Source organism: Mustela nivalis (assembly GCF_964662115.1).
Source record: "Mustela nivalis genome assembly, chromosome: X".
In the NCBI taxonomy this organism is placed as follows: domain Eukaryota; kingdom Metazoa; phylum Chordata; class Mammalia; order Carnivora; family Mustelidae; genus Mustela; species Mustela nivalis.
The window spans coordinates 92640269-92654302 of record NC_139040.1 but is presented as its reverse complement, the minus strand read 5'-3'; the positions used below and the strand labels follow the sequence as shown (position 1 = coordinate 92654302).

The 14034-nt window shown below is 45.4% G+C and overlaps 1 protein-coding gene across 4 annotated transcripts in view; it reads right to left on the bottom strand.

Moving 5' to 3' along the window:
* The window catches only part of ZNF41 (zinc finger protein 41), a 44382-nt gene that overhangs the window by 13841 nt on the left and 16507 nt on the right, over positions 1-14034 (bottom strand). For 2 of the 4 annotated variants that reach the window (XM_082718122.1, XM_082718123.1), the window contains exon 2: positions 10804-11110. In XM_082718122.1, coding sequence (XP_082574248.1) covers positions 10804-10875 — 72 coding nt within the window. In that variant the 5' untranslated portion in view covers positions 10876-11110. Of the gene's footprint in view, positions 1-1417; positions 1541-9971; positions 10300-10803; positions 11111-14034 lie in introns of those variants that run through there. The other 2 variants (XM_082718124.1, XR_014307328.1) reach the window with 2 other exon arrangements.

The window sequence follows — 14034 nt, the reverse complement described above, 5'->3', positions numbered from 1 at the left end:
ATGCCACAGTGGTGATTTCCTCATTTTCTTTTTGCCCCACATATCTTGGACTAGGTGCTAGAGAAACTGGCAACCTAGAATGCCAACTGGCATAGACTGAAAACAGCCCCAGGAAAGCCTGCTTTCATGAGTTCAAGTACCAGGGAAAAGGCAATGTAGCAAGAGAGAAAAACTTCAATGATACCGCCCTGTTCCAGCCAAGTATCACGGAAAAGAACTGTGCTCCTACTCCCATTCTCATCAGCAAAGGCTGAATGGGGAGCCTAGATTTTCATCCCAGCCTGGGGGTAACGAGACCCCTTGCCCATAGTATCACTTTAGGCCACGTGGGGCCCTTGGACTTCCAACCCCACTTGACAACAAGGTGTCATCTGCCTTCCCTCCAAGGTGGTGTCAGACGTTGTGTGCAGGAAGGCCTGAAATCCTACCCTTGCCCACTAGCAACAAGGTGCTTGTCTCCTTCTGGGGTGTCAAAGGAGGTCAACTGGGGAACCTCAACTTTACATCCACCTGGCAATAAGGAGCATTTTTCAGAATCCTCTTCAGAAGAAGAAGATTCTTCCTTTCTAGCAGAACAGTGTCAGAGGAGACCTGTTAAACATAGCATTTAAATAAAATCTAGACTGTCATAGTTCCCAAAATATCCAGGACGTAACTGAAAAATCAGGCATCATGAGAAGAAGCAGAAAAATCTCGACTGAAATGAGAAAAGACAATCAAGAGATACCAACATTGAGATAACACAGATGTTAGAACTATCTGACAAGAATTTTAGAGCATCTATCATAGAAATGTTTCAACATACTCAAAAGAAATTTGAGAATAGAAAGTCTTAGCCAAGAAAGAAAAGATACAAAGACAAACTGAATGGAAATTTTAGAACCTAAAAATACATTGACAAAATTTAAAACTCCACTGTGGGTTCAACAGGAGAATAGAGAGGACAGAGGAAAGAATCTGAGAACTTGACAATGGAACAATGGAAATGATCCAATATGAACAGAAAGGAAAATTGGCTGGAAAAAAAAAAATGAACAGAGCCTCAGGGACCTGTGAGACAGTAATAGAAGATCTGGCATTTGTGTCATCAGAGTCCCAGAAGGAGAGGAGAACAAGTGTGGGGCTGAAAAAATATTTGAAGAAACTGGCTGACAATTTCCCAAATTTAACAAAAATTATCAACTTACAAGTTTCAAGAAGCTGAGGAAAACCCCCAGAGGAAAAGCCAAAGAAATCTATACCAAGACACTTTACAAGCAGACTTAAGAAAACTAAAGACAAAGAAAAAAAAAATCTTAAAATTAGCTAGAGAGAAACCACAACTTACTTATGGGCAGAAAACAAAGTGACAACAGATTTCTCATCAGAAACCATGAAGGAGGGGCACCTGGGTGGCTCAGTGGGTTAAAGCCTGTACCTTCGGCTCAGGGTCATGATCCCAGGGTCCTGGGATCAAGCCCCACATCGGGCTCTCTGCTCAGCAGGGGGCCTGTTTCCTCCTCTCTCTCTGCCTGCCTCTCTGACTCCTTGTGATCTCTGTCTGTAAAATAAATAAATAAAATCTTAAAAAAAAAGAAAAAGAAAAAGAAAGAAACCATGAAGGAGAGATGCAAATGGCCCAACATTTTTCTTCTCAAATATTTATTTATTTATTTATATTGGTGGGGGGGGCAGAGAGAGAGAGAATCCTCAGGCAGACTCCCCACTGAAAGCAGAGCCTGATGCAGGGCTTGATCCCAGGACCCTGAGATCATGACCTGAGCCAAAATCAAGCATCAGCTGCCTAACTGACTGAGCCACCGAGGTACACTGGCACATTTTTAAGTACTCAAAGAAAAGATCTGTCGACCCTGCCATATCTGGCAAAACTACCCCTAAGAAATGAAGTAGTAACAGGCATCTAGGTGGCTCAGTCATTTAAGCGGCTGACTCTTGATTTCGGCTCGGGTCATGATGTCAGGGTAATGAAATTGAGCCATGCATTGGGCTCCGTGCTGGGCATAGAGCCTGCTTAAGATTCTCTCTTTCCCTCTCCCTCTGCCTCAGCCCCCTTCCCTGCTCCCCCACCCCCCAATAAAAAGAAATGAACTGGTAATGGCCAATAAATACATGACAAGGTGCTCAGCGTCATTAATGATCAGGGAAATACAAATCAAAACGATGATGAGATACTACCTCACACCCACTAGGATGGCTGGAATCAAGACGTCAGAAAATAGCAAGTGTTGGTGAGAACGTGGAGAAATTGGAACCTTCATATATTGCCGGGGGAGTGTAAAATGGTGCAGCTGCTTCGGGAAACAATCTGGCAGCTCCCCAAATGACTGCATATAGCTACCATTTGACCCAGCAATTTCATTCCTAGGTACATGCATCCTCAAGAGAAATGAAAATATACAGCCGTGGGGGCGCCTGGGTGGCTCAGTGGGTTAAAGCCTCTGCCTTTGGCTCAGGTCATGATCCCAGGGTCCTGGAATCGAGCCCCGCATCGGGTTCTCTGCTCAACAGGGAGCCTGTTTCCTCCTCTCTCTCTGCCTGCCTCTGCCTACTTGTGATCTCTGTGTGTCAAATAAATAAATAAAATCTTTAAAAAAAAAAAGAAATATATGGCCGCATAAAAACACATACACATATGTCGAGAGCAGCATTACTCATAAGAGTTAAAAGGTGGATATCACACCGGCCTACGTCAGTTGACAAAGGGATCAACAAAACACAATACATCTATACAATGGCATATTATTCAGCTATAAAAAGGAATAAAATAATGGACACATGTTACAACAGGTACATGTCCAATGTGCTAAACTTCTTCCCTATCTGTATCTACGTACAAACTAACCCACCTATAGAGACTGGAGACTTCCTACTTTATTCTTCAAGTTATATATAACCTATTACTACCATTATTTATTTTGCTACTCAAATTGTCCCAGATTTGACCAGAGGGAGTTCCTTGAAACATTATGCTATGTGAAAGAAGCCAGACACAAAGATCACAGAATATATGAGTCCATTCATGTGAACTGTCCAGAAGAGTGAAGTCTATAGAGACAGAAAGTGTATGAGTGGTTGCTGGGGTTGGGGGAGGCAGGGAACGGGGGTGGAGGGGTGGGGAGGAGTGACGGCTGCAGGAAATGGGGCTTCTTTTTGAGGTGATGAAATTGTTGTGAAATGGATTGTGTGAAGCTGTAATTAAGAAAGAAATGAAAAGGAAACCAAGATATTCTCAGGTGAAGGAAAATCTGTGGCCAGCAGACCTACCCTAAGTGAATGGCCAATGCAAGTTCTGTGAACAGAAAGGAGGTAATAAGAGAAGGAATCTTGGAGCATCAGGAAGGAAGATAAAATGGAAAAAGTAAAAATACAAGTAAACACAATAAACATTCCTCCTCCTCTCGGGTTTTCTAAATTACATTTGCAGGTGAAAGCAAGACGTTTACCTTGTCTACTGTGGATTTCCATGTATGTAGGGGAAATATTTAAGACAACTGTATTATAATATAATCTGGTAAGGGTAAAGGGATTTAAAGGTCACTGAGTCTTCTATGCTTCATTCTAACTGGTAACATGTCAATGCCAGTGACTTATTTGGTGATGGAATTGTTCTGTACCTGTATTATTACACAAGAATCAATACATGGGGGTGCCTGGGTAACTCAGTTGGTTGGGCGACTGCCTTTGGCTCAGGTCATGATCCTGGAGTCCCGGGATCGAGTCCCGCATTGGGCTCCCCGCTCAGCAGGGAGTCTGCCTCTCCCCCTGACCTTCCCCCCTCATGCTCTCTCTCCCTTTCTTTCTTCCAAATAAATAAGTAAGTAAGTAAGTAAGTAAATAAATAAATAAAATCTTTAAAAAGGAAGAATCAGTACACGAATGGCAGAGAACTACACACACACACTGTAGCAATGTCAGTTTCCTGTTTGTGATACTCAGTGATGCAGGATGTAACCACTGGCAGAAACTGCGTGAAGGGTTACATGAGACCTCTTTCCATCTTTGCAACTTCCAGTAAATCTATAATTATTTCAAAAATAAAAAGTTTTAACAAGCTACCAATATTATCCTCAGAAGGACTGGAGTAGTGAGCACACCAGAAAATATCAGAATGCATTCATTTCTTTCCTCCCTGCCTACCTACAAACCTATCTACCTATTATATGGGCTGGTGACTTCCTACTTTATTCAGTGGGTTATAATCTATTGCTATCATTTTTTATTTTGCTACTCAAATTGTCCAATTTGGCCACAGGGCGTTCCCTCCAGGTGGCTCCTGTGTCATTTTGACATGGCCTCATCTTTTAAGCACTCTATTACTTTTCAGTACAATGAGTTCTTTCACGATCATTTTGTACTCTCTGCTCTAAACCTGGAATCAGTCATTTCTCCAAGAAGCTCTGGTTCCCATTAGTGATGAATGACAAGTCAAGGTGTGCTCATTGTGCCTGGCGTGTAATTGTATTTTCAGCAGTCAGAGCGAGGGCTCTTCTTCCTTGGAATGCCAACTAATCAATGCGGAAGAAATGATGGGATTAGAAAAACGTCATTAGGGAAACAGCAGAGTAATTAATTGTTAGAGGCAAGAATTGTCACTGGATGCATGAGAAATAGGATATTTACATAGCCTCAAAGCATCTCCCCACAAAATAGTTATTAATTACACAGGGAAAGACAGTCACGTTACAGAACCTGACAGACACTGTCTCAGTCATAGTGAACAAAGTTAATATTATCAATGAAATCTAAATTGATATTGAATGCCTACTGACACGAAGCACTGAGAAGAACACAGCACTGTTTCTGTGATATTCCTGAGCGAAAAAAGGAATGACCTAAATCTGATTATGAGGAAGCAAGAAACAAATCCAAGTTGAGGGACATTCTTCCAAACGGTCCATGTCCTGAAAGCCAAGGAAAGGCTGAGGCACTCTTCCGGATCCAAGACTAAAAGGACATGCCAAGGAAATGTAATAAATGAACCTGGATTGGATCCTGGGCCAGGGGAAAATGCTATAAAGGACCTTCTTGTGACAGCTGGGGAAACTGTATATTATACGTTCCAGATTAGATAATTAGGTAATACATGCTATGTTAGCCCCTTATCAATGTGAAATGTCTTCTTTCCGAAAACTGTACTGTGGTTACGGAAGACAATGTCCTTGTTCTTAAGAGATTCGCCTTGAAGTATTTAGGGGTAAATACTAAAAACCGTGTCTGCAAAATCCTCTCGAGCGGTTCAGAAAATAAAGTTTTAAATATAGCTGTGTGTATACACATAGACACGAACTTACAAACACACAGGCATACATCAAGAATGGAATGAAAGCAAATGTGGCAAAATGTTAACGGGTTATTTTGGATGCAGGGGTACATAGTTTTTTGTGCTGTTCCAGTAATTTCTCTTTCATTTTTAAAATTATTTCAAAAGAATCAAAAGTTAAAAACAAAAAACCAAAGCTTTGGAAAATTTAGGTGAATATTTGTTTAGGCCTTGGGGTGGGTGAGGATTTCCTAAAGGACAGAGAATATGCGTTGTTGGGCATCAAAGAAAAGACCTAATGATTTGACTCTTTGGAAGTGAAGAAGCTTTATTTGCCGAAAGCCCCTCTGGCCTCTGGGAGCCCAGGTTGGCCTCCCCTTGCTGGCGAATGATCAGGGGCACCAAGCGTGCAGGAACTCACAGTACCTTCTCCAGCACCAGTAGCTTCTGGAGGCAGCAACACAAACTCTGGGCCGAGCCCAGCACTTGGAGCATCGCCCCCGCCCCAACCAAGCCAGCACTCCTGAGCACAGCCCTGAGGGTTGCTGAGAGGAGGACCTTCACTTGAGCCCCCAGGAACACACCTGACCTGTACCACCTTCATCACCCAAGGGCAGTCAACGAGGGGGAACTCTGGGGTCAGGCTTGCGGGAAGCTCTCATTCTTCCCGCCCATCCTCTGGAGCAGCTTGCCAGCTACCCCGAGGGCAGAGGGGCAGGTGTGTGGCCAACAGGGGGAGGGGGGGCCCTCAGGAGGCGGGACATGCGTGGCTATTCACCAATCAGTGTGCAAGAATGAAAATACTCTCTCATTTGGCACTGTTCAACATTTTAACAACTCCAGTGGCCCAAGCTAGTGGACAAAAGACCATCCTCAGTCAGTCCCTCCCTCCTTGGGAGTCATGAAGGCCCAGGCCCCGTCTGCAGGAAAAGTGTACAAAGCCCATGACAGGCATAAGATAAATATACACAAAGTATACTGCCCACAGATGCCCGTCTTTGCTCCCCTTCCCCACAAAAATAGCAGCTTTGGGAGGGGGATTTTGGCGCCAGAAATCTGGGGAGAAAGTTGCTAACACAGACTCGCCCAGATTTCAGCCTCACCCGCCACCTATGAAAGGGTTTGATTTCCTGTCCCATTTATACCAGGCAGGATGGCACGCCTACCACCACCAGGACCCCTGCAAGGACTTCCTCATCCGAGGTGAGGATCCCCACTCTAGCTCCTCGCGGCTCTCCTGTCTCCCTTCGGGATCATCTGAGCCACACACTACAGGCTCTCATCCCGGGGGCCCTGCTGGGCTGCCAGGACTGACTACTCACTGTCCGTTGTGTTTCCTGGCCCTCAGCTTCCGCCCTTCCCGCAGCCGGCTTAGGTCTCCATACCCCCACTTCTGGGCTTGCCTCACTCCTGTCGCTGAACACTTCCACATCCCCTCCTGTGATATGACCCGGCCCTCCAATACCCTGTCCCAGCCTAGCAGAAGGGCTTCCGTGGTGCTTATGGGGCTGGCTGAAAGTGCGCAGCGAGTTCTTGGCTCCCTGGGCCCTCACCAGAGGCCAAAGACCCAGCCTCTGTGTGTGTTTGCCTTTGGCTGGGGTTGCTTTGATCTTCCCGGCTCCCTCTGGCCGTTCCCTGTTCCCTTGGACTGTTCTCGTACCCCTCCAGGGCTCCCTCTGGGTTTCCCCTGCTTCCCCTGCCCACTCCTGTCTCTTCTCCCTGCTGCTCCCTCTGCTGGTCCTTATTCCCTCAGCGTCAGTCCTCATCGGACTGCCTTGGTCCCTCTGTTTACTGTTCCCTCTAAATGTTGCTTGCTCCTTCTGAGTGCCCTTTGGTCTCTTTCCGAATTGTCCCTGGGTTCCTCTAACTGTCCCATGCCTCCTGTTTCTTCTTCCTTCTGATGCTCCCTGGTGCCTCTGACTGTCCTGTGTTTCCTCTGACAGTTTTCCCTCTAGCTGACCTTAGTCTGTGGCATCATTCTTCTGATGGCGCCCTAGTCCATCTGGCTGTTCCCTGGTCCTGATGAGCTTTTCTTATTCCTTCTACTTGGCACAGACTGACTGCCCTTTGAGGGCCCTGACTGCTGTCCGGTCCCAGTTCTTCCCTGTGCCTTCAGCAAATCCAGAATGCATTTTTAATATACTCTCACTTGACACTCCTGCATCTGGTTTGGGGAGGTGGCAGGGGGCACTTTGCAGACAGCTGGTCAACCCGGCTCCTAGCCTAGACTCTTGACCACCAAAGTCTACCAGTTCTGGGTGCTCCGCCATGCCTGATTTTGGACTTTCCTTTCTCCATCACTTACATCATGTCTATTTGCTGGTTCTTCTGTTTCCTGGGTAGGGTGACCAACTGTTTCATTTGCCCAGGACTTTCCCTATTTTTGTACTGAAATCCCTGATCCCAGGAAACCCTGTCACCCTATTCCAGGGAACTCTGGCTGTTCCTCAGTCTCTCCCTGGCTTCTGCAACTGGCCCTTAACCCCGGTGCCTGTTACATGGGGCCTCTCGCTGCTAACTGGCCTCAGGAATGCCTACTATGCCTTCCTGCTATTCTCTAGTCCCTCTAGCTGTTCTCTGGTCCATCAAGCTGCTCTCCAACACCAGATAAGCTTTTAATGGCCACTTTGTGGTTTCTAGTCCCCTGGTTAGCCCCGGGGACCTCCAGGAGACACCCTGTGCCCAGTACAGCTTTGCTGTTCCCTCTGGCTGTTCCTGGACCCAGAGACTTCCTTGTTCCGTGTGGCTCCTGATGTCCTCAGCCTGGGAGGCCTTTCCCTGTCTTTCCACCTGTCCCATGGGCCTGTCCCCTCCCCACCCTTCCCCCTGTTTATAGCCTCGGCAGCTGGTCCCTGCTCCTCTGGCTGCTATCCACTCCCTTCCCATTCTTTCCTATTTTTTTTCTGTTCCCTGGAGCCTCTACCTTTCCCTATCTCCTTGGATTCTTCCTTAAGCCCTGGTGCCTTGTGAAGCTGCTTGTCCCACAGGCTCTTGCCCAGAATGCCAAACCTATCTACTTTTTTTAAAAAGATTTTTTAAAAAAAGATTTTATTTATTTATTTGACAGACAGGGATCACAAGAAGGCAGAGAGGCAGGCAGAGAGAGAGGAGGAAGCAGGCTCCCTGCTGAGCAGAGAGCCCGATGCGGGGCTTGATCCCAGGACCCTGGGATCATGATCTGAGCTGAAGGCAGAGGCGTTAACCCACTGAGCCACCCAGGTGCCCCTCTACTTTTTCCATTTTAGCCAAATTTTGTTTTCCCATCCCTCTGGATGGTCTCTGCTCCTCTGGCTGCTATCTACCTTCTGGTCCCTCCTCCTATTTTGCGATCCCTCTTATTGTTCTTGGACCTGCTGGCTTTTCCCTGCTCTCTACTTCTCCAGTCCCCATGACTATTTGTTGGTCTCTCCGCTGCCCCTGGCTTCTGGGCTTCTGTTTCCCGTTTCCTCTGTTCCACTGCACTCTCATCTGTCCCCTGGGTCCCTTGGCTATCCTCCATCTCCAGGGAGAGCACCAGGGTCCCTTCAGCTGTTCCTCATCCCTCTTTCTCTTACTGACCCTTCTGCCTGTTTTCCAGGTTCAGCCACTATTTCCTGGTCCCGCTGGCTGTTCCCTACACTCTTATTGGTTCTTTGGCATATCTGCCCATTCCCTGCTCCCTGACGTCTAATGAAAAAAAACAAAAAACCCAACAAATAAATAAGTGAATAAATAACATTCAACAGTGTCTTGGTCATTTCCATCTCTTCTTGAAAAGGGTCAGAGGTCTGTGGTTGGAAAGGAAGGGATGAATGGAGAAATGTACCCTGTAGAGCCCAGAATCTTTCATCTAGAAATTCCCACACACTGGCTGGGCAAGAGGCCACCTGCAGAAAGACTGGGGAGGAGTACTTTGTTGCGGGCCCAAACTGTGGGTCTGTGATTGATACGATGGAGCCTATACATTTCCCTGGGTGGAAGGAAGGGCACTATGGTTAGGTGGCAATTTGTTTACCATTCGACAACTTCATACCTTTGACCCAAATATAATTTCAGTGATGTGAGCAAAAGATTCAAGTGCAGGAATTTTCCCACAGCAGTGTTGGTCACAACAGAAAATCTGGAACACCCTAAATACACATACAGCGGATTGGTTAAATTAATTCAAGTTTATCCAAAGGACATAATGCTATGCGTTATGCAGACAGGAAGATAAAATACTTAATGCCCAGAAAATCATGTTAAGCTGACAAATGAAAAAGGAGGCAACCAAATACTGTGATTCCATTTTTAAACTTAAGCTACAGGATGTATCCGTGTCTGGTATGCGTGCACAGACACAGTCCTGAACATACACCCACATACATGCACGCATGTGCGTACAAAGGAAAAATGAACTGAAAGGAAATGTAGCTGAATGTTAACAATGGTTAACTTTGGGTGATGCTGGAATTACAAGTAATGTTTCATTCTCTTCTATTTGTTTACCTGTGTTTCTAACATTTTATCGTGGTATAATGAAATTATGAAACAATAAAAATCAAAATAATTTTTTAAAGTTTAATATCCTAGTGACCACGAGACCCTGAGCCTCTGTGACCAGAAGCCTGTCCCAGAAGCCTGTCCAAGAAGTGACAGCACCCACAGGAAGGTCTGAAACAAGGAGCTGTCGGGCAGGGTCTGGCTTTCTCATCTCCTTCCCCTGTTTACAGATTCTCAAAGGGAACATTTATTTTTCTTTTTATTTTTTTTTTTAAATTATTTGAGAGAGAAAGAGAAGGAACATAAGTGGGGTGGGGGGTGGAGGGGCAGATGGAGAGGGAGAAGTAGACACAGGGCTCGATCCCAGGACCTGGACATCATGACTTGAGCTAAAGGCAGGTGCCCAACAGACTGAGCCACCCAGATGCTCAAAGGGAAACTGTAGTGGGCAACTTGGTCTTGGCTGTGGTGTGGTGAGGGTGGAGGACCCATTCAGGAGACGTGGTTCCAGTCTAACGCTGTTACTCAAAATCCAAGGGGCCTGGGTAAGTCATGTCCATTCTCGGGCCATTTTACACCTTTGAAAGGAAGAGGAAGAACTAGAAGGACCCTGGATCCTGTTGTTGTCCTATTACCCTGCCATCTTCTCAGTTCCAGAGAAAAGGGGTTTTTCTGCCTTAGATCAGGATAGAGGAGAAATCAGCAAATCCCCTGAGACAAGGGAGAAAGGAGGCTGGGGGAGGGGGACTGATCAGCTGAGCATCTACGGAGAGCCAGTGGAGAGCGCAGGGTCTGTGCTGTGGGTCAGGGGCAGTGTCTTCCTTGCTAGGACCCCGGATGTGGGGTGACCCTCCCCTCCTACCTTCCCTCCATCACATGACCACTGAAACACACAGGGCTCTGGATGTGGGACACCGGCTACGTGGTACTCACACAGCTGGAGGACGGTGACCTGGTATCCTGGAGTCTTGGAATCAGCCACTTCTGTGACCCACCTGCCCCCTCCTTGTGGCCCTGGGGACAAGTCAGGGCTGCCTCCTCACTGGGTGAATTCCAGCCCCTGGAGTCCTCTCCCTCCTCACCTCACACAGGCTGCCATGTCCCTCTGCAGCCAGGACCGAGGACCATTGGGGAGAACTCTGGTTGGCTGGCATGTTCCCGCTGGGCCTCAGCTCTCCGGGCTCTCTTGCCGATGACTCTGCTCTTCCCAGGAGCTCAAAGCCGGGTGGGCAGCCGGGGACCCAATCAGAGCTGCTGGGGTCTGGCCTGGGGGCTCCGCAGAGACTCCAAGAAATGCTGAAAAGCCAGTGTCCACGTGGTCAGTCATTCACCATTCTCCCCACAATTGCCTCCTGGGGGCACCGAGGGGGCAGCTCTCTGTGCTGGATACTGTGAAAATGTTCAGTAAAACCAATACCAAGTGTTAGCATATAATATGAAAAAAAAAATACTCGTAAGACTTAGTATAAAATGAATGAGGGCTTGAATTCCAGATCTTCTAGCTAGAATCTGGGGGAAGTCACTTCAGTCTGAGTTTCTTTATCTTACAGCTGAGGATGAAAACATCTGTTCTCATAGGGTCATTAGAATTAAATGGTATATTAAATACCTCCAAAGCACTCATTCCTACTTGGCACCTGGAACATACTCCATTGATATTAAATATTATTATTATTACAAGGGCAAAGCAGGTACCTCTTTTAATTTTCAAACTCATCCTATGAACTAGGTATTCTAGTAGTATTATTCCCATTTATCATCACATAGAGATGTTCAGAGATATTAAGAAAGGGGGAAGGACAGGGACTCAAACCCAGGTATGTCTGGCTCCAAGGTACATTTTCTTAAATACTAAGCCATATGGTATTCTGTACATGGGAGGTCACAAAAAACATTATTTCCATTTCCTGCTGCCCTTAAAGTGCTCTGGCTAGAGGTGATCATGCCACAAGTGCATAAACTGAGCTTCTGGATAATTTGGTGTCTGCTCTGGGCAACTGAGAGAGCCCACCTTCTTCTGCCATATATGAAAACATAAACTCATTGCCTCCCTCCCCCAACTCCCATCCGGGCACTGACAACCAGCATGTCTGTACAGGCTCCTAAATCCGTAACCCACACTGCGTGACAAAATCATGTCCCAGATGGTATCATCCACTGGTTTTCATAGGTTCCCCCAAATAATCATCAACACAGGCAATACACCCTCAATAGCAAAACCAACTCAATGACTTTTGGAGACTAAACCTGACCTCTTATAGGACCCCATAACTCACAGCCCATATGGAGAATTAGTGACTCCCATAAAATCTTTAGTAATAGTCTATCACATACTAACTCACACAGTCCCGCATTTACCGATATCCACAGGTCTCAATCAATGACTTGTAAAAGGCCACCAGACTGACCCCCCAAAACTTGTAATCCCAGGCTTACAAGCAATCATTTGCCACCTCAGGGTCCAATCAATAACTTTCGTGGGCTAATCAATGGCTTCAGATACATATATCTCCAACTCTTTTTTAAAAAGATTTTATTTATTTTTTTATTTACTTGACCAGAGAGAGAGAGAACAAGCAAGGGGAGTGGGAGACAGACAGAGAGGGAGAAGCAGACTCCCCATTAAGCAGGGAGTCAGATGCAGGACTTGATCCCAGGACCCTGAGATCATAATCTGAGCTGAAGGCAGACACTTAACCAACTGAGCCACCCAAGCACCCCTATATCTCCAACTCTTATAAAACCTCAAGAATTTCCCAAGACTGTCACTCACTGCCCCATTGTGAATCACATATATAGGCTTTAGATTATCTAATACTATTGGACCCTATCTCATTGATCCTTCCCCAAGGAAATCCCCCCAATCCTTGACTCCCAGAGGAACCAAATCAGCCCCAAACCTGATGTGGCATTGAATTTAGAGGATAAAAAGAAAACCCAAGGGGCGCCTGGGTGGCTCAGTGGGTTAAGCCTCTGCCTTCGGCTCAGGTCATGATCTCAGGGTCCTGGGATAGAGCCCCACATCGGGCTCTCTGCTCAGCGGGGAGCCTGCTTCCCCCTCTCTCTTGGCCTACCTGTGATCTCTCTCTGTCATATAAATAAATAAAATCTTTTTAAAAAAAACGAAAAAAAAGAAAGAAAATCTAAAATACTTCCAGGCAGAAACGATGTGTTATTTACAATGGAAAGGGCTCACAATGGCAACTAGACTTATTATTTGCAATGATAGGAATCATATTAGAAGAAAATATCTACAAATTACTGAGAGAAAGGGGCTGAGATCCTAGAATTTTAAATGAATCCTAGCTTCATACTATTCTTCTGTCAGAGCAAAAGACAAATTTAGACATAAAAACATTTATAACATTAAATGCCACCATTCCTAGCTCAGAAGACCACTCAAAGGAAGAGTCTAAGCAATTATAAGTTGAATAGTAACAGGAACCTCAAAAACCAGAGGAAAGCAGTCTTGAAAAATGATTCTTGTAATATATAGTTATATCTGAATAAAGAAAAATAATGTAACTAGGCATATGGAATAAGATTACTATTAATTGGAAAATTTACAATAGCCTGGAAAAATCTACTGAGTAAAATGACGAAGAGAAGGCAAATCACGCACCTCTATTCCTAGATCCAAATGTGATTACAACATTATTGGATCTAGTAATAGAGAAAAGATAGACAATTATATTTGTAAGGAAGGTGAAGGCAACTACTAGCAAAAATTGATGTAAGTAATCAAAATCCCAAACTATCAGAATTCCTAGATAATATGAACCCAGAGGGGAATGAGAAATGTGACCAAACCAGCAAAAATAGGAAAAGAGTAGAAATACCAACCAAGTCAAATAAATAGTTAGCATAAAATAATAGAAGGCACGAAATTTAATAGGTTATAAATCAACTAAATTGAATGAGCTGACTCCTGCCATAAAAGACAAAGACAATGGGACTGGTTCACAAAACAAAACACAGGTGCCACATATGTAAAACAAAAAGACAAAGATGTGAAATGAAGCGTTGGACAGAAACATGCTATTGCTGTTTATCATTCTTTCTGTTATAGTTGGTCACTATGTCTTAGTTAGGAAAACTCAGGGTCATAAAGATGTTCAATGTTTTCTTCTAAATTTGGACTGTTCTTTTACATTTAGATTTATAGCTTTCTTGGGAAGGATTCTGGTGTGTGGTATGTGCTAGGGTCGAGATTCATTTCTTCCAGGGCAGCTGGGGGGCTCAGTCAGTTAGTGTCTGCCTTTGGCTCAGGTCATAATCCTAGGGTCCTGGGGTCCTGGGATCAAGCCCCAGAT